Source organism: Fringilla coelebs, assembly GCF_963513975.1.
Source record: "Fringilla coelebs genome assembly, chromosome: 24".
NCBI lineage: Eukaryota > Metazoa > Chordata > Aves > Passeriformes > Fringillidae > Fringilla > Fringilla coelebs.
Window position 1 is genome coordinate 2,356,723 of NC_140050.1, and position 20,384 is coordinate 2,377,106.

Consider the following 20,384-nt stretch of genomic DNA (forward strand, 5'->3'; position numbering starts at 1 on the left):
GTTTAAAAGAGTTATTCTGGACCAGCAGGTCCTGTGCCAAGAACAATAACACAGTATTTCAGTAGTAACCATAACTCCACTGAAGTTGGAAAAACATCCACCTCAAGCTTGGCACTCGATCTTGGTTCTCATATTAAACAGTGGGTCTGATTGGTCTCTTTCAAAGAACAGGCATGAATAAAAGCACCTCTGAAGAGGAAGATGTAATATTCTTGAAAACAACCTTATTGTTGCTTCTTATCAGGCCATATTGGGAACTGAAATGTATGACATTTTCCAGATACATTAAACAAAGAGAATGTCAGGTGTCAATGCAGCTTGCCAACAAATTTATTTTACTGAAAAGTGTTCTGAAAAATGTCTTAATTTTGTTTAACCCCTGACTTCTCTATATTTCCTGATGATTTCTTATGATCATGGCATAAAATTTCACTGTAACAGAAACAAACCACTTGCAGTGGATGAAGACAGGGTGTAACCAGTTACAATTACTTTGTTGTTGAGGTTTGAGTTTGCCCATGATTTATGGAACCAGTCCTACTTTTATGAACATCATTAGGAAAACAAGGCCTGAAATTCTTCCTAAGGGACATTTGCACGTGTTGGCTGTATGCTGTGACTCAGTTCTCAGTTCAGTCCTGTTCCAAGCACAGCCCTAAAAGGATGATGCTTGCACTGATTTCAACATCACAGATATGTCATCTCAGTGGCAGGGACAGTCTCATCATGGCACTTTATCAGCTCTCTGCAAGACAAAAGGGTAAATCTGAGGACTAAACTGTGTCCCTCTCAGAGTCAGACACAGTCAGGGAGATGATTCTCATCACCAGCCTACTCCTCCATCAGTGAGCACATCTGACTCCTTGTTTTATGTGGCAGAGGTCTCACCAAGGCACTTTATTCACTAATGACAGAACAAGCTGTCCTGTGCAAAACCTCCTGAAGTTGAAACTAAGTGTATTTATCATGAATGGGCTTAAACTGCTACTCTCCCACCTTTCAAAAGTGGGCTACACTCCTTCTGCAGAGGCTTTCAGAGTTAGTGCGAGGTAAAAGAAATAATTTACTTTGGCGTTGATTTTTTAAAAAATATTGTTTATAAGGGTGCCACTTGCAAAAACCTGCAAGTACTAAGAAATGCAGAACCAGTGACAGCAGAAATCTGAACTTCTGTTCTTTGAACTGCACACTCTCTTCTGGCCTCCTGCTTTCCTTTGGCAGAGGGCTATTGCTGTGCTCCTGGCGTAGTCTCTGCCTCCTCCTGCTTGCAGGAGAATGTTTCCCACCAGTTAAACTGACTGTTCTGTTTGATACAAGGCCTGGATTCACTCCAGTGCTGCTGTCCAAACTGAGTCAGGTCCATTTTCAGTTAAATGTTGCAATGTGTCCCTCATCTTGCATCAAGCCCTGCCTGTAAGACCTTAACAGGAAACTGTTTCCAGATCCTTCCTGATTACTGATCAACAACTAAAGTCTCTATCTTTAGAAAGATACATTTCTAAATAAAATACTCAGAATTTGTGTCCTTTCCTTCTTCTGGTTTTAAGTTCAAGTATCTGTTCCTGGCTGATCAAGAGTGTCCATTTCTTTAAATGTACAACGTATGGCTCACATCCTGGCACCACCCTCCCACAGAGAGACCCAGTATTTCTGACTAAAATCCTCTTCTAGTGGAATCTGGGAGCTGTGTGGATTCAAATTCACTGACAATTCCTTTCAATTGCCAACACCCAAAAATACCTGGACAAGTCCAAAATCAGACAAATCAAAAATTGTATGTAAAGTCTGGTTTTCAATGGCTTTGCTATTTCTCAAAGTTTCCACATTTTACTAACCATGCAGGCAAGAAACATTTTGCAATATTCCTTCAATATCACAGTTTGCCAAGAACTTGATTTTTACAGAAATGGTTTTAAACATTACATAACTAGAAGAGAAGCCAACATCCTTGCAGGACTATGTCCAGGGAAAAGTTCTGCTAAGTAAAATCAAGCTCTACGTTATGGTTGCAGGACATATTTCCTACTCACAAGTGCGTTCTGGAAATGTTAAAGGAACAGGGGAGGTTCCCAAGTTCTAGGTCCTCTCTTTTCCTAGGACATCATGAACTGCTTCCCCCAGTTGCTGCCTCAGCACTGTGGCACAGCTCAGCACTGCAGCAGAGAGGGGCTTTCTACTCTCCAGCACTGAATCCACCCTTCCCCACCTTCCTCAGCACAAAGCAGCTCACAGGGGAGTTGCTTCACAACCTGTGAGCTGTTTCTTCTCCCCCAGGGCTGCCCCACAGCCTCCCCAGCTCTCCCAGGCCACACCCAGACACCGCAGCTCCTCTTCCCACAGCCACCACCCCATCCCAGCATCGCTGCCTCCTGGAAGGATGCTGCTGTCTCAGGTTTCCTCAGTTCAGCCAGCTGAGGAAAATCCATCCTTTCACAAGTTTAATGCCTAAAAAATTATAATAATGAAATAATTGGTCCCAGCACAGTGGCTGATGTGGCCAATGATGATACACTGCAGAAAATCCTCCAGACATCCCCTGCCTCTTATTATTTACCTGGAGTTCTGACAGTTAAATCTCATGAATCACATTATAAAATGTCTGAAATCCCAAAGCAGACACCACCAGGAACTATCTAGAGAGTTAGAAAAACTTGGCACCCAATGCAGAGTTGCAGGTAATAGCTGGTGATGGCTGAAGGTAGAATAAATTGCCACAGGGCAAGCTACAGCCACCAAACCCAAACCTGCCTCTAGTTACTGCCACTCATTTCAATCTGCAGACTAGGTGTCCAAAGATACACAGCCAGGGTTATTTACACAGAAAATGAGAAATAAACACACAGTTCCTTCTGCAGTTCTCAAACCTGGTGAAAATTATTTTAAACAGGGCCAGTGCCACTGTTTAAAGATACAGATAAGGCAATGGGAGAAACTGAGGGTTGGATTCACACCTCACCTTCCCAGGGTAAGCTTTCTTCTCCAGGATGAACTGGATGTGAAACAATAATGATTCAGAATGAGAAAAAGTCATGCTGAAATAAATTACTGCAGAGTTAGGACAAACAAGAATACAGCTCAGAACACCGGCTTGTAATTTGCATAGGTAAAATAGTGCTATGATTATAGGTTTCCTGGACCTGTAAAATGGGCTTGTGATGTTATCTTTTTCAAGGGTGTGACATGCAGCTTTAATTTAATGAAGTTTGTGAATCAAAACAGCTTTAAAATTAATGAGTAGGAACAGGCCTGTGGAAACTCCCGGCTGAGGCAGCGCTTCGATGGGAAAGAAAAAATCTTTTTACTTGGCCATTGGCATCTAAAAGCAGATGAAAAAGATATTTAGATTGACTGGGAGTGGTGTGGCAGGAGGTAGGCAAATAAAGGGACAGAGTCACAGAAGCACAGAACCAGAGATGCTGAAAGGGGCCTCTGGAGATCACCCAGCCCAGCTCTGCTGCTCCAGCAGCTGCCTGGGCTGAGTCCAGCTGGGTGTCAGGTAACTCTGCCCATGCAGACTCCTTCCCCCTCTGGGGAAACTCTTCCAGGGTTTGACAGTAAGAAGAGAGTTTTAGTACGTGCAGATGGAGCATCATGCATTTCTGTGTGTGCCCCTTGCTCATGTCCTGCCTGAGCCAGCACAGGGAAGGGTTTGGCTCCTCCTTCTCCCTGGCCATGTCCTGCACTGGGAGCCATAAACTGGCCAAGGGCCATCAGTGGCAGATGGGCCCCATTTCCAGCACATCTGTGTCCCCACCAGCAGGGCCCACCTGAAGGAGCAGGAATCCAGCCAGGTCTCTGCACCAGCAGGGAAGAAATGTGAGTCACTTGTGTTTTAATGGCTACCTGGAGCACCTTGGTTTCCACATGAATAGAGGTAACCAAGATGCCCTGTCCCCGGGAAAGTGCAGGACAAAAACCATGGAATTTATGGAATGCACACTGAACATATTGTTTACAAAGAGGAGATTTTAATTCCAATCTTGTATCATCCTAAAATGATTATTTCAGTAATTATTCCCACATTTAGTTTTAATAAAATACCCCAACTTACAGCCAGTATTTTTAGATAAAAACATTCTTATAGGAGAGCTCTGAATTATTTCAACTTCTATAGGTTTTTCCAAGCTACCCTTGTGTCACAGAGAATCCGCAGAAAAAACCATCCTTCTAGTCTACAGAAAAGTCCATTTCCATTTTGTTGTGCACCCACTTTTCAAAAAAGAATGATAAAACATTTTTTAAATTGTCATTTTCCCCTCTTTCTAAACTTAAAACCACCAAAGATTTCAAATTACCTTCTCAGAGAGCTACTAAGAATATTAGGTTTTGAATATACTGAAAAACACTTTAAAGTGTATTCAAAATCATGAAGGGGACTTGCTCTGCAGTCTTAACAACAGTTAATGCTGTAGTAAATCTCAGTTTTCCACCAGCAAATCATGTGTCACCAACCACATTAACTACTGACCAAACTGCATAAAGCAATGGCACCAGTTCAGGACTTTAATAATTAAACTCAGAGTTAGTGACACCTGCAGGATTGCTCGCTATACTTTTGTCATAATGCCCAAATTTTCTGTCCTGAAGTGTAACGTGAAAAACATTCAAATGGTTCTGGCCAGGAGGATCCTTGAGTCAGAGTAACTTCTTGTGTTAGTAGGATGACATCCCAGAGTTTGCAAAAAGCAGCCCCTAAAGCAGATCTGGTAGCAGAATGAGGAGCAGAAATCCTGGCAGCCCAGCACTGCGGGGTCTGTAGCAGCCCCAAATGTCCATCCCTGGCAGAGGGGAGCAGGGGCACTGCCAGCCCCTGTGGGGTTGTACCACACACACCCCTGTGCCAGGCAGGGCTGATGCTGAGGCACAGGGCTCAGCCCAGTCTGATGCATCTTGGTCAGGTTTGTCTGTCAGGTGCAATACTCCAGATCCCCATCACCCAGGATAAAGAGATTTAACTGTATGATGGAGTCTCAACACGATTTCTGCACACTCAACCCAGATTCAGCGAGTAACATGCAACACACACAAACCAGCAGAACACACACATAAACCTCACCTACACTGATCTGTTTAATGTGTACAAAGTCACAATGCTTGCAAACAGACCCTAAGGACAGGGTTTGTGCTCTGCATTCAACACACTTCTTTAGCCAGTACACACCTCTGAAAGGAAGGAGCTGAAAATGTCAGCAGGCTTTGTGACATGGAGTCTCTGCAGACCTCTTCAGCCATGCACTGGCACAGACAACAACGCCAGCTTTTGGACCCAAACTGCTCCCATTGTACCTGAGAAACCTCAAACAGTAATAAATAACTTACCTTTCAAAGGCACATCGAATGACTACCAAGATTAAAGCAAAAGGGATACTGAGCAGGAGATCACGAGGCTGAGGGTAATGAGTGTCTTCAGATTCTTGCATGTCCTCCCAGGTGATTCCTGGGGGCAGCCAGAACTCGTGCTGCCACAGCCACTCATACAGAGAGCGAGCCATCCTGGAAGGAGGAGAGAACAGAATCAAGTGAGCCCTGCACACAGAAAACCTGTCAGCACAAGCCAAGGAAGGATTACACCCTTGCTGAGGTGGCATCTGGCTGTGGGACTGCAGCACTGCCCAAAGAACTGATAACCTGTTCACAGATCCTTATCGTGTGCTTGGGAAATGCTGACTCCTGGCACCCAACCAAAACAGGGCAAAATGGAGAAAAGTGCCTCAGAATTCAACGGAGTATTGGTGCCAAACTTCTCAGGGTCAGAGATTCCTCTCTACAGCTTAGTATTGTGGGCATGCAGCAAGTCTGCTCTACTTTTTATGCATATATCCTTATTTTTCAGTTTTTGATCTTTTGTATTTATTTGTTTCTATTTACAGATTCTAATTCCATTACCTCTGTGTGTGTGTGTGTGTGTATGCATTACACTTGCTATTCTGAGACTTCGCCTTATAAAAGAAAAAATATAATCTTTTTGCTTTGAATTACTAAGGAAGGTACTTCAGTAAGGATATTTGTGCTAGGTGGATTTTGTGCTGGGTTCTTAATGTAATTTAAAGACTATGCTTGAATGTGGAATCTACATATATATGATCAGTGAATTTAGCAGCAAAATGGACAGCAGAATGTTGATATGACAATTCAACACACAAATACCGTTTCTAGATAACTCTACCTCATACAGAAATATGAGCTGCACTGCTCTCCAACACACATTGCTCATTCTTAGCTGGTAACAACCAACATCCCAAACACAAGCTCTGAAGTCAAGACTTTGTGCAGGCACAGAAGAAGGAAATGGGAATGAAATGCCCCTTGAGACAATCAGAACAGTGCACAGGAAATGCCACCTTAGGAAGCTAGAGAAAAAGCATACAATTTAAGTGTCTGGCCCAAGTTTTATAAAGCTTCTCTTCAAGCACAGTCCAAGGCCTGGCCTATTTTCTGCAAGAATTGCCTATCAAATCAAAAATTAATCAGCCATTTTATTTTGAACATATCTTTAATGCTGATGCAATTTCTCTGTTAAACTCATTCTGCAATTTTGATATCTGAGGGATATTTTCTGAATCACAGCCATGGAGTCATAGAATGGGTTGGGTTAGACAGGACCTTGAATCTCATTCCACCCTTGCCATGGCAGGGACACCTCCCACTGTCCCAGGCTGCTCCCAGCCCTGTCCAGCCTGGCCTTGGGCACTGCCAGGGATCCAGGGGCAGCCAGAGCTGCTCTGGGCACCCTGTGCCAGGACCTCACTACTCTCATGGGGAAGAATTTCTTCCTAATATCCCATCTAAATCTACTGTCCCTCAGTTTGAAGGCATTCCTCCATGTCCTGTCCCTCCAAGCCCTTGTAAAAAGTATCTCTCCATCTTTCTTGTAGGCTCCCTTCAGGCACTGGATGGAAATGTGACATCTTTTCTTGATTTGGACTTTACTACTCCCCTCAGGGTTTCTTTTGATCTGACTACAACAGGGAAGAACAGGATGCTATTTCTTCAGATTTGACTCATTTCTCCTGGCACATGCATATCCAATTTGGTTTGAGGACAAAACTGATTAAAAACATATGTGTAATTGATAGTAAGTGGATGCAAACTTTCTAATCACTTATAGAAATATATATAGACTATATAGAATTTATATATCTATATCTATATATATATAAAGCAGGAAAACATTTCCTTTTTTCCCCAAAGAAAAAGGAAAACCATCTTATGAAAAACGCATTCTTCTCCTTCACTGTGCACTGCCTGATTTCAGCTTTTCATAGTAAAACCCACAGCATAAAAATCCTCCTAAAAATCAAGAACCTGACATACTGAAGAACTGCAACCAAAAGAAGTGGAAGAATGGCTTCCCTAGCACTGGAAAGAACATCCAGGTTTTTACTAGAGTTCAGTTTGACAATAATCAACAGTATTTTCTTTCTTGTGTAGCTCCTGGGCCTCTGGAAACTGCAGTTTTGATACCACTTCCAGGCTGCTCTCCATTCCTTCTTCTAGCTCTTCTTCCAGACAATGCTGGGACAAAAACCACTGGCACATCTCCACTAAATGGAGATTAACACGGTTTATGGATTCTTCTAATCCTGTTTTAAGAGCCTGACAAGCAGGATGCAATAGTTTTTGAATTGCCTGCCAAATCTCGAGTCTCTGCAGCTCTCAGGGGCCGAGAGTATAACCTACCTGTCCCCACCAAGGCTGTCTGGAGGTGGGAACATTTGCTGCTAAGCACCGATCCTCTGGCAGGGCTGTAGGATCCTTTAGGACAGTTCCCTTCCTTCACCTTTAGTGCTCCAGCAAAGACACCTGAAGCCAGAACCATGGGGGTTGGTGACAGCTCACTGGAGACAGAGCTGGCTGAAGCACACACACACACCTGCCAGAAAAACCTTTCCAGACTGCTCAGCAACCACACTACTCACCCCTGCAGCTCCACTGGGGTGACACAGCCCGCTGCCCATGGGACAGGGGGGCTGTGCTGAACCCCCAAGCCTCAGTGAACCATTTTTTCAGGATGTCCCCAAACTTCCTACAGACTGTGTGAACCCAGGTTTCTCCATCAAAGTCTGCATTTCTAGAGAAGAATGTGTTTGTATAGAAGCAAACTGTATGTGGGCTTAGCCTACGATGAATTCAACATCCCTCACCATGAAGCATGGTGACACCACACCAAAACAACTTGTGCACTTCAGACAGGACTGGATACCAGCCTGAAGAGCCAGGTAACCAAAGTGAGGTGCCTGAATTGCAAAGAACTTTACAGGCATTGAACATACCAACCTCAAAATGTTGGTAAACTTTCTCAGCTGTTAAAAATCTCACCTCTAGTTAGGAAAAGCATTAGGAATACCTAGGAGAACTCCAGAGAGAAATTGCACTTCCTCCTTGGCTCAGCTCTTCAAAAAACATTTCTCCCACTGTGCAGACAGAAGGCATGCTGGGGAAAGCTGCCATCACAGCCAGCTTTGTAGCTAGAAAATCCCACATTCTCCCTCCAGAGCTGTATACGTCTGGCAACAACACAAAACCACACCTGGTAGAGAACAGCAGCTGAACTCCCCTGGGGACTCTCTGTGGGAGAATACAAAATAGGTGTCCAATTTGCTAAGGGGGGATACATAGATTCAGTGTGCTAAGGAAGCAAATAGACAGTACCTAATTGACTAATTGCAAAACACAGATAGGCAGGATCACCCTCATGGAATATTTCTTCACCTTTGCAGCAGTCTTTACACATTGCAGAAAATACAGAACAAAAAGTCAAAAATACAGAACAGGGTACTACATGAAGCAACACATATATCTTTTTCAATTTATACAGGTCAAGTTCTCAAGTCAAGGCTGCTGGAAAGCTGAAGACAATGGTGTGTCTAAAAGGCCCTTTGAGCACCTACACAAAAGTGTAAGCAGTGCCATTTCTTTCTCAGAAGTTCTTTACACCTCACACAGCATCTATCCTGCACTGTAGCTTTGTAAAGCACAGAACCAAGCCCTTCAGCTCTGAACACCGGTCTGACAGAGAAGACACCCCCTCACACAGAGCTCAGCAAGAGCAGAGATGACAAACAATAGTGGGAAACACTGGACAGATCAACATAAGGACTTCACAAACAGCCAACAAAATAGTAAATGCTGAAAGAACAGCTTTAGGTGGGTTGTAGAAAGGTACATGTAAGGATGAAATCAAAACCAGAAATCAAGGCTTCAGCACTTCCCGAGCCCATAGTGCACCAAGAGGAGACTGGCAAAGTGGACTTCACTGAGCGCCTTTGAGGTGACACAGCCAGAAGGTCTTGAAGGAACTGGACTCTGCTGCCCAGTGGCCTCATCCACTGTATTTACTTTGTTGAATCTTGCCTTTCCTGGTGTTGCTTGTTTTTTTGGTTTCTGTGAGCACAGAGGTTTCATCTGAATCCTCCGCATTGCAAAGGTCTCTGCTGCTGGGCTTGCTGAGCTGCTCCAAGGAGAGCAGGAATTGCTGCATCTGCAGCGCCTGCAGCACAGCAGCACAGCAGCACAGCAGGGTGGGGAGCCACAGAACACCAGGGCACTGAACCCTGCAGGGCCAGGTTTATGTTTGGTTTCGCTTTCGAAGCAGAACTGTTTGAGAAGAAGCAGGACATCCAGCTAAAGAGGTTACTGCTCGTCTCACAGGTAAAATGGCTAAGCAGGTTTACCCAGGCAATGTTAACTGTTGCTTACATCTTCAAAGAGTTACTCTCTTGCTTCACTTACAGACTCCATTCCCAAGCAAAACATTAATATATAGGTACACAAATATTCATGTAAATTTATATGTGTGACTCTAGCAGATAAGGGCGGAGATGAAACAGAGAGAAACAGCTTATACATCTCGGAAAGAACTGGCTGCAGAGGCCTTGAGTGCTCAATTACAGCAGACATGGGCCATTGTCTGCAGGTGGATTATGCAGGTTTATGGGTGAACCATGCCAAAGGTACAAACATCCCTGCAGTGGCTCTGGGCCAAGCCATTGAGGTCAGCCAAGTCAAATTAGTCTAAGGGCAGCAGCACGATAATGGCCCGGCTGCCCGAGCAGCGCAGGGATTCCTGGCAGGGCCAGTTTTCCCAGGATGCAGCCATCCCCTGCAGGTCAGCACTGCCACAGGGAAATCACTGCTTCATGGGGAAGCACACCACCACAACCATGCAGTTCTGCTGCTTCTCCAGTCAAGTTGCTTTATTTTTCCATGGGGTTAAGGCTAAAGAAAACCAAAAAAGCCTCTTCAATCTTGATATGCTGGAGACCAAAATGGAGAGGCTTGTCCTATCTTCCCAAGACATTTGGATAGAGAAACAAAGTCCTCCATATAGTTCTAAACTGGAATTTGGAGCCATTGTGTTCCTGCCCTACTCTGGTCCATATTGCCTAAATTTGAGTTTCCACTGCCTATTATGCATTGGAAGTTTTTTACTTATTTTACTAAGAAATCAATTAGCCAAGAACTCCCTGAGTAAATTCTCTCCTGACAGCTTTTCTAGGCAGTTTCTTGTTTGATACTTCCCATAATCCTGTCTTCTACTAAAACTACTTGTTAGAGCTACCCAAGAGAAGCTACTAGTTTAGACATGAAAATTACTGCATCTCTTTTAGGCAGAAATAAATAATTTTAACAAATAAAGCTCTGACTAATGTAGCACAGACTATTTTTTGAACACCCATATTAAATGTAATATCTTAATCTCCATCTCCAAGGATTTTTCTTTTTTTAAACTTTCACACTAATGATCACAATACTGGTATTATAGTATTACAGTTCTAGGATAATTTTCGCTTCTTTTTTTTTTCTTTTTGATAAAATCTTTTATACCTTTCTTCTAATATATATCAAGACTTGGTAAAATTTATAGATAAAAAAATCACCAAAGATTTGGTAAAATTTATGGATTAAAAAATCTTTGCTCCAAAATTAATTACACATAGCATTATCTTCATTATTTTCTCAGCATACTGAGATGGAGATTAGTTAGTTAGAGTCACCTGCCTGAAGGGAATACATTAAGCTTTTCAAATTTCACTTCAGTTTTGATATGCTCATTTCATTTCCTCATCTCTGTTAGCCATCCTGGAGTCATAGCTGCTTTCAGATATCACCTTACTCAAAACAACACTTCCCCTGCCCAAGATCCCTTTCTTAACTATGTTTCTCTTGGTTCTTCACCATTTTAAGGCTTTTCTTATAATGAAAATTTAACCATGGATGAACAGTGTGCAAGGGATTCAACTGAAATTTATCAATTAGGAAAAATGCCTAAGAAGGTCCTCCCATGGTAATGAAAAAATATTTAAACTTTTCCATATAGTTCCAGTCCATGAACTACTTATTGATCTTAGCTCCTAGCATGCTTCCTCACCCTGTCAAAGTAACATTCCTACAGAACCCATCACCCTCTACACATCCATTTCTTTGAACTTCTTTTGCAGATTTTTTACAAGCCTGCTTGCTCTTGCCACAGCTGATGCAGAATCTCCCATCACATGTACAGGTTTTGGTATTAATCTCTTTTTACCTGCAGATAATTCTGTTTTATTTCTCTAGTTCCCCAGCCTTCTTATCTCTTTCTCTTGTGACTCTACCCACCCTTTCCCTAAAATTACAGCTTCTGGCAGAACCTCCATTTGGTTTTGAATGAAATAAGATGTTTCAACTCTGACCAGTAGCAAGAGAAATGAAACCACAACCTCCTCACCTTTGTAATCACCAACACGATGTTCTCCAGGCTCACCCTCCTCACCCAGACTCCGTTCTCCATATCCTCTTTTTTGGAAGATAATCGAAAATTTGAAATTATTTGTGCAGCCTTGTTTCTCTACCAATGTCCAGTTACCCTCAACTTCCTAGTTTTTGGATGTTCTCCTCACTTAGATCTACCAGCTCACATTTCCTACCAAATTATTTCAAGTCTGCTGTTTACACAAGAATAACTTCATTTTCCAAGTCACATGCTGCTCTGTTCAAAGGCCAAAATTTTCATCTTTTGGGAGAGGTCTGTTGCAGAAAAACCCCAAAATCCCCAATTAAACATGTGAATCTGCAAATAAAAGTTCCACAATAGACAAGCTTGCTTACCTAGATCTGCAGAGAACATCTTCCTCACCCAGCATAAATTACACACTAACCTCCCATACCTTATGCTCCACTTGCCAGCTCCTTCCCTGCTGGGCTGCTCTGCCTGTGAGTGCAGAGAGCCTGGCTGTGAGCAGAGTGCAGGTATGACCCACAGCACAGCAGGCTTTCAGCTGATGTCACTCACCACGTCAGAATGCAAATCAGACAGCTCTTCTCATTCAGTCATCCCTCGCTGAGGGGAATGAGTACAACTTCCTGGTTTTGCCCAGTGAAAAACAAGCATTACTTTATTCAGCGAAAAACAAGGCCAGAAAAGGCCCCAAATACCTCTGGCTTCACCATGTCTTGGTCAAAAGGTGGTCAGAGCAGCGTGCCCAAATGTTTCTTAGCCTCTCTCTTGCTACCAATGTGCTTTCAGAAGCTGCTCTGGGTGTTCTTCATGTGCCTCACTCCAGCTGAGCTTCAGCTTTCCTACCTGCATCCTCCTTTCCCCAGGCAAATTTCTATATTGCTCTTGGCCATTCATAGCTCTCTCACCTTCCTGATGCTTCCTGCTTGTGTTTGAGCTCAAACAACACTCCATGCCCATGCTCCCTTGCCTCCTACCATGTTTGTTTGTCTTCTTGCAGGTTGTGAGGGACTACACGTGCTTGGATCTGGCTGTCCTGGAAGATCAGCACCTTTACCTGCCTGGAGAGTCTCCCATGAACTCCTGCCAAGTAGATCCCTGAAGAAGCACAAATCTCATTTCCTGAAACTTAAGAAAAACCCAAGAAGGTAGATTCAAATTTTGAAATATCACAGCTGTTTCTGCCATACTTTTCCTCCAAGAACCCGGAGATACTTCCCTACTAATGCTGCAAAAAACCTGGGCTGAACAGCAGCATTCATCAAACTAGTCTGAAAAACAAAGTGCTGTATTGGATTATCAGGGTAAAAGCAAGAGACAAAAGCTGAAGACCTTTGCTGTTTGGCTGGTACCTAGTTCCTGGCTGAATTATTAAATGAAGTAGCATTCCTGTTACATGCTTACATGAAGTAATGCCTTCCGAGGGCAGAGTGAGGTAACGTAAACCTTGTTGTCCTGACACTTGGGAACAATGTTCTGCTACTGAACATTAACTGTACAAACAAACAAAAAACAAAACAAACAAACAAAATTGGCAAAAAACCACAGGAGATTGTTTGGCCACATCCCTGTGCAGGAAGCTACAGACCATATTATGGCTTAGTAAGAACATCAGACACCACTGGTGTCCAAGTAAAGCAAGTGAGGCCCTCAAAACAGCAGCTACAACATCTCCACAAAACACACAGTCCCAGACCTGTGTGTGTTTCTCAAGAGTGCAAATGTAAAATATAAGAAGGAGGTACCTATAAACCCCAAATGAGCTACTTATCAATTTCTTTGCATTTTTTTCCTTCATTCTTTCTCCTGACATCTACTATTTCCTCCAGTCTCACTGTAGAAACAGCCATCACTGTCTGACATCACTTGACTCAATTGAGGAAGAAAATCAAATTATTGGCCTCAGGCCACAATGAGCTAAGAAGTCAGGTTGGAAGATCACTCAAAGAATCAGGAGGGAGATTACTTCTCCTAGAACTGCTCACCTGTTCTTTCTCTAAATTTATCAGTATCAAAGAAAGAGTCAGGCAATCTTAATGAGATCATGTCCTTCAATCTGAATTAAGAGACTGTAAAAACTGCTAAAAAGCCTCTAAACAGAAATGTTATTTATCCACAAAGATTGTACCAACAAGCAGTTCATACACCAACAGAAGCCTTTTAACAGATTTTGGAAGAGAAAGTCACAAAAAGGAACTACACTGTGAGAATACACACCAAATAAGGCTCAAGACTTTGAGCCTGGGGAGCAATAACTTTGTGAGAAACTCTTCCAAAGGCAAGCCTGGCCTTGTGACCCAGGTTATGTGCATGGATGTTCAGATGCTGGAGGAGCAAAAAATACTTGTCCAGATAATTCATGACAATACATACCCCTGAAACTGTTTCTTCTACCAACTGCAATCACTCAACTGATTATCACTAACCCTGTTACTCAACAAACATATACCAGGCCTTGAAAAGTTTAATTCTAACTTAAAAATTGAGAATAACAAAAAGCAGGTTGTAGGTTCAAGCTTCCAAGCCATACTCAAGTCACATTAAAATACCAACACATCTCTCAAAAAAGCCTCTTTCTTACGAGCTCATGTGACAGTGCAATGCTTCTCCAGTGCATTACCTGACTCTCCAGCCCTTTTGAAGCATAAGCATTCCTAAATAATCGTACTGTTGTGGTCTGATGGCCCTCTCCTCACCTATCCTCTAAGAACCACCCTTGGCAAGCCCTTCTGGTCCCTTCCAGGACAGCTCCTCCTCTCCTGTCCTTTTGCCTTTAGCCACATCCCAGGTTCCACAGGCTGTGCAGCCCTCAGCAGCTCTTCATCCGTAGTTTCACCTGCAATTCCTGCTTCCCTGCAGCCCAAAGTGTCACCATTGCTCCTGATTCATACAGTCAAGCCTCTTATCCCTCTTCCTCCTCCAACCAGGCCATTTCCCCAGTCAAGTTTTCTAATTCATCACAGCAGCACCTCTGAGCATCCCCCCCAGCGCTGAACTCCTGAACAGCCAATGCTGGGTCAAAGCAAGAGAACCTGCTGTGTCAAACCAGCCTAAGGGACTGCTCTGTGCAACCTGTGCCACAGACCTCACAGAGATCAAACAGCAAAGTGGAACTGGATCATCTCTAATGCCAACATCGGTTAGCAAAGTGCTTACCTATCACTTGGGATTAATCTGCTGCATGAAGTTGAGGGAGGCATCCTGTATTACAATGCAGTACACCTACACACACAGTGAATGACTTTTCACACAACCCTTGCTCCCCTCCCTCATGCAGGAAACACACAGGCTTTAATTACTTTCTATGAGTTGGCTTTAAATTTCAGTATCAACAGTTCCATCAGTTTCCCATGTATTTGTTCCTGCAAACTCCCCAGCCTGTTTCCCAAAGCTTAGGGAAAAAAAAAATTAATTACGCTAAAATTAAGATTCTTTTAAATTATACTCCTACCTGTAGAACTAGTACATGCTTTCATGATTTTTCATTTCAAAACACAAAACTCAAAACCTTATCTGAGAACATCTACATTCCCAACATTACTGCAAAAGCAAAATATTTCAAAAACATTGAGATAGCAATTGATGGAAAGATTTCCTTTTCTCCAAGATTAAAAGCATTGAGAGTCACTTTTCACAAGCATTACTGCTTAATGAGTAATGCAATCTATCACATGATAATGTTCATTGAAAAACAAATGTAAATACAAATTATTCTTCATTAGCACAGACAGCTTAAAAGCTCTGTGATAGGAGCAGCCTCTAAAGCAGAATGTAAAACTCCAGTTGTTTCCATAGGCATTGGGCTCTTTTCTTTGCTGGAAGGTGCCTAACATAAAGAGAACCTGCCTCCAATGGAGTTTACCTATTACATAAACAAATCACTATAGGACAGTGTATTCCTTGTCAAGATTTGAAGGCTGCAACCACACTGTGCTATTTATTCAGCAATTCTGGCATTATGGGATGGCTTAATTACACGTGCAGTGGGACCCTTTCAATGCGTGTTCCCACTGGACACAGAGCTCATTGGGATTGCTCAGCCCTGGGCGTCCTCCTGGTCCTCTGAGGAACTCGGTCACTCCTCAAGCTGGACTCCTCCTGCTCTGGAGGAACCCTGTGTTTGCTGAAGGATCTGAGAGAGAACTCTGACACCCCATTTATTCCTCTCAATTCCTCTGCAGAACAGACACTGATTTACCTCACTGCAGCTGGCTGTTCTGCTCTGCCCGAGCCGACCCCGTCGTGGCTGCGGAGGGTGAAGAGCCCGGCCCCGAGCACACGGTGCCAGCCCCGGGCAGCTGCATCCCCCGGGGCAGCAGCAGCACCTCCAGCTGCATCCCCCAGGGCACCAGCAGCACCCCCAGCTGCATCCCCCGGGGCAGCAGCAGCACCCCCAGCTGCATTCCCCAGGGCACCAGCAACACCTCCAGCAGCACCTCCGGCTGCATCCCCCAGCAGCACCTCCGGCTGCAGCTGCATCCCCCAGGGCAGCAGCAACACCCCCAGCTGCATCCCCCAGCTGCATCCCCCAGCTGCACCTCCAGCTGCATCCCCCAGGGCACCAGCAGCACCCCCAGCTGCATCCCCCAGGGCAGCAGCAGCACCCTCAGCTGCATCCCCCAGCAGCACCCTCAGCTGCATCCCCCAAGGCACCAGCAGCACCCCCAGCTGCCGGGCACAGCACTGACTCACGCTGCCTGAGCTCAGGGTTTATTTTTAAAATACTGATACCGAGGGTCACTTTCTCCTTGCTTCAATTCACCACAAGTAACTTTACAAGAAAAGGCACACAGAAGTGATTATTTGGGGAATTCTGCTTTCATGCTTTGACTTCAATATCCTCTCTAAACAGAAAAATTCCTCTGATCTTTTCTTTGAAAACGTTTAACACAAACTCTGACAATTCATCTTTCAAACCCTGCAGAAGGATCTTTCAAATATGTATGAAGACAGACAGATGAACAACAGAGAAGCTGTTGTCCCAAAAGCTCTTATAGTACCTCAGGAATAAAAATAACACTGCTCATTACAAACAAAATAACGTGACCACAGCCTGTAGTTTACCTCTTTCACAATTTATTTTTCCTTATCTGTTTTGATTCAAAGCTTTGGCATTTGGTCGGTTGGAAGGCATATGCCATAACCTGTGACTACCAGTGCAGCAGCCTCAGAAAGAAAAGTATTTGAAGAATTTCTTATTTTTGGAACTGACTTTTAAAACAAAGACACTATTTCTGATCAAAACCAGTTTCGGTAAAAGGTAAATCAGTCTCAAAGTTTATGGAATTAACGCAATCCTCTTTGAACGTATTTCCTATTTTTCCAAATAAAACTCCTGGATTAATTAAAACTAAAGCATATTGGAAAAGCAGTGGGGAACAAGCATTGGGTTCTTGACATTGCTATTTAATTCTGGACAAACCTGCTGAGGCATACTCATCAGTAAAAATGAAAACACTATAAAAACAACCCCCAACAGAACAGCCTTAAGTGGACTTTCAAAACTGGGAAAAATGATGACTTTTTTTTCTCTTTTTATTTAAGAAGAACCTGCTATAGAATGCCAGTAGAATTAAATATGAAACCTTCAATACAGATATACTAAAGGTGAATACATGCATATAGCAGAGACCCACAATAAAATGCAAACCTTTATTTGAATGAGGAGGGTGGCTAAGGGCACAGAACAGGCTTGCAGACCCCTGGTTAAGGTGAAAAGCACCCCACAGCCAGGTCAGCGTGTGAGACCAGGAGCACTGAGTCACCCCAAGCAGGCCCAAGGACAGGAGCTCTGCCAACACCTGTGGTGGCCAGGATGCGTCCAAAGGAGACTTTGCATCCTCAGCCCTTCAGAGCAGCTTCACAGCAGGCCCAGCCTGGGCCGGCAGCAGCTCCTGGAACTCATCCAGAACCAGAACCTGCACTGGGCGTTCCAGGGCTGTGCACGCTGCTGGGCAGGGGGCAGTGCCTGGCTCCTGCTGGAGCTTCCCCTACAGCTCCTCCCGGGTGCACTCCCGGTCTAGGGCCTCCATGGGCTCCAGCTTTTCCAACAGGACCTGCAGCGTGTGGCATTGCAATGAAACCGTGCTGGAAAGGTGTACACTCTGCACCTGCAACAGACGCCACTGAAGGGGTCAATTACTCAATTAATAGTAACCAGAACAAGGATAATTAATTTTACTAGCAAGAAATAATTACAAGATTTTGGCTTCCTAAAGAGCAATCTGTTTTTAAGTAAGCCTTTTGACTTCTGCTTTTCCTTTACATGAAAGTGAGGCTTTTCTCCTACAGGAAAGAAACCTGGAACACACACTAGAAATACTAGCAGGATATAAAACACAGAGCACAATAAACAATTCTGACTCCAGAAATCTCATTACACTTTTGTTCTTATCAACCGGCTCGAAATTCACAGCTAAAGTGGAGTCAGTTCAAAACTGCATGCCCCTCTGGATTTTAGTGTGGACTTGTTATGTCATAGTAATGTCTGGATATATCCAATGAGTCTAAATTTATTAAACAAATGTGATTTTTCAGAAAATGCTGTGATATAATGACTCAGAATTTCACAGAACAAATACATGTTATTTACACCCTACAGTATGGAAAATCAAGATGGACTATTTGTTCTGACTTGTGCATGTCAGTTCTTTAATGTTCTATAATCTCCTTTCTTCTAAGCTTGTTTTCACCTGAACAAAGCCTAAGACTGGAGTACCACAGTGGGAAAAGAAACAGATGTGCTTCCTTTAAGATTATATCAGTGGGTGGAGAGATCCTCTGCACTCCTTGAAATGAAACTGCTGCTCTTTCCAGCATGAAGGTCCCCCTGCTGAGAGAGGCTCCTTACAACCGAGAGCCAGTGTAAACCAGCAGAGCCATCAAAGACTGGACCCCAGCCTCCACCCATTCCTGGCCAGCTCTCCCACATCACTGCCACCACCTCTCCATGCTCAGCACAGCAATTTGTGGGGCTTCACAGAGAACCAGCTTGAGAGAAAGATTTGGGTTTAAACCAAACTTTTATTGGTTTTACTTGGGGGTGATTTTACCCCATGCCAGTTCCTCAGTGCAATTCACCTCCTGGCTTTAAAATCATTTGTGCAGGCTCAATGCAAGGTGTAAGGGGAAGTGACACATGGCCCAGACCTAGCAAAGGTGGCACCTCTCTCTACAGAAATGCAGCTCAAGCTAATGAAACTGTACCTCTGCTGAGCTCCAAATGCCCATCTGCTACATCATACCTGGAAATATCTGGATTCATATCATCAACTCCTTACTAACCTTTGCAAGAGGAACCTAAAAAACCCAAAAAACCAAACCAAACCCAACAACAACAATAACCACACAAAAACAAAACAAACCACAAACAAACAAACAGAAAAAAAAACCAAAACAAAACAAAAAAAAAACAAAAAAACCACACCAGAAAATTAAGCCTAAATATGTGATAGATGCATCCCCAAGCAATTTCTGGGTGTACATACACAACTGAGGGACCCTCTGCATCATATCACACCAAACACCATGCCTGTATTTTTCTCCTATTTCTCTTAAGAGTGAGTAACAAGCTTAAAGAACTATCCCCTACTCATCTTAGACCTGTACAAATAACATTTTAGCTGCATTTTACCCTCTTGCAGAGAAATTTTCTATGAATTAAGAACCAAATATTCCCTGAGGGATCTTTCATTTACAACCACTGCTTCCAAAGTCTGGACAAATCATCATGACCTTGGCAGGCGGCAACCCAGCTGCTACAGCTCAGCTGTGAGGTCCCTCAATCTGCTGCAAGCACTGGTCACAAACCCAACTTGTGTGCTAGCTCTGTGCACAGGGCTCCCCAAAAAGAGAACTCCCATGGACTTCTACCTTGGAACTGCCTTGGAAGAAAAGGAGACCAAGCTCAGGTGTGCACCCAGATGGCTGGAGCCTTGTCACCTGTGGCTGTATTGACTAAACACTCCTTTACCACAATCACTTTTCACAAGCAGAATTAGCAGCTTTGCAGTTTGACTTTTGTGTATTGAGCTCACATAAGCCACTTCCTAGAATAATGCTAAAATAAGTGATCTAAAAAGGCTTTCACTTCCTTTCCTGCCCTGTAAAGTATTGTTCTCTGCCATAAACATGTCAGAAAAGAAAAATGTGGATAACTCTGTGAGCCTGAAAGCAATTTCCCCCCAAGAGCTCAGCAGGGAGGAGTCTAGGGTATTATAAAAGCTAGAGCTAAAATAGAAAATAAAAATTTAGAAAAACAGTATAAATTTTCTTGTTATGTATCTCAGAGAACAGAAAGCAATTGGACTTTCCTGACAGCTTTTGCTTCTTGAGCCTTCTTGGGCTCATGAATATGATCAAGGATTCTCATTAGCTGCCTGTCAGAAAAATACATGAAATGCAGGAATGCCCGATTTAGTGATTTTTGTGTTTATTGGACACTGCCAGTTTATAAAAGATTGGCTGTTGTCAAGATATTGACTTTCCAGAGCTCATGCTCTCCTTGGGATTGGACATCATTTAAGTTCTGCATTCGAAAGGACATCAGGAACTGTAAGTGGTGGTAAAAAACCCAATGAAAATGCACTCCATCAATCTGGTGACCTCAGGAAGTGAAGAAAAAATCTCTGTCATGAGGAGAAGCTTTAAAAAGAAGCCTTCTTTAACT

General features: G+C 43.4%; 1 protein-coding gene across 2 annotated transcripts in view; it reads right to left on the reverse strand.

Moving 5' to 3' along the window:
• LOC311162653 (ceramide synthase 4-like) overlaps positions 1 to 20,384 on the reverse strand; it is a 45,656-nt gene that overhangs the window by 19,309 nt on the left and 5,963 nt on the right. For both annotated transcript variants that reach the window (XM_084221087.1, XM_084221086.1), the window contains exon 2: positions 5,320 to 5,493. In XM_084221087.1, coding sequence (XP_084077213.1) covers positions 5,320 to 5,492 — 173 coding nt within the window. In that variant the 5' untranslated portion in view covers position 5,493. The remainder of the gene's footprint in view (positions 1 to 5,319; positions 5,494 to 20,384) is intronic.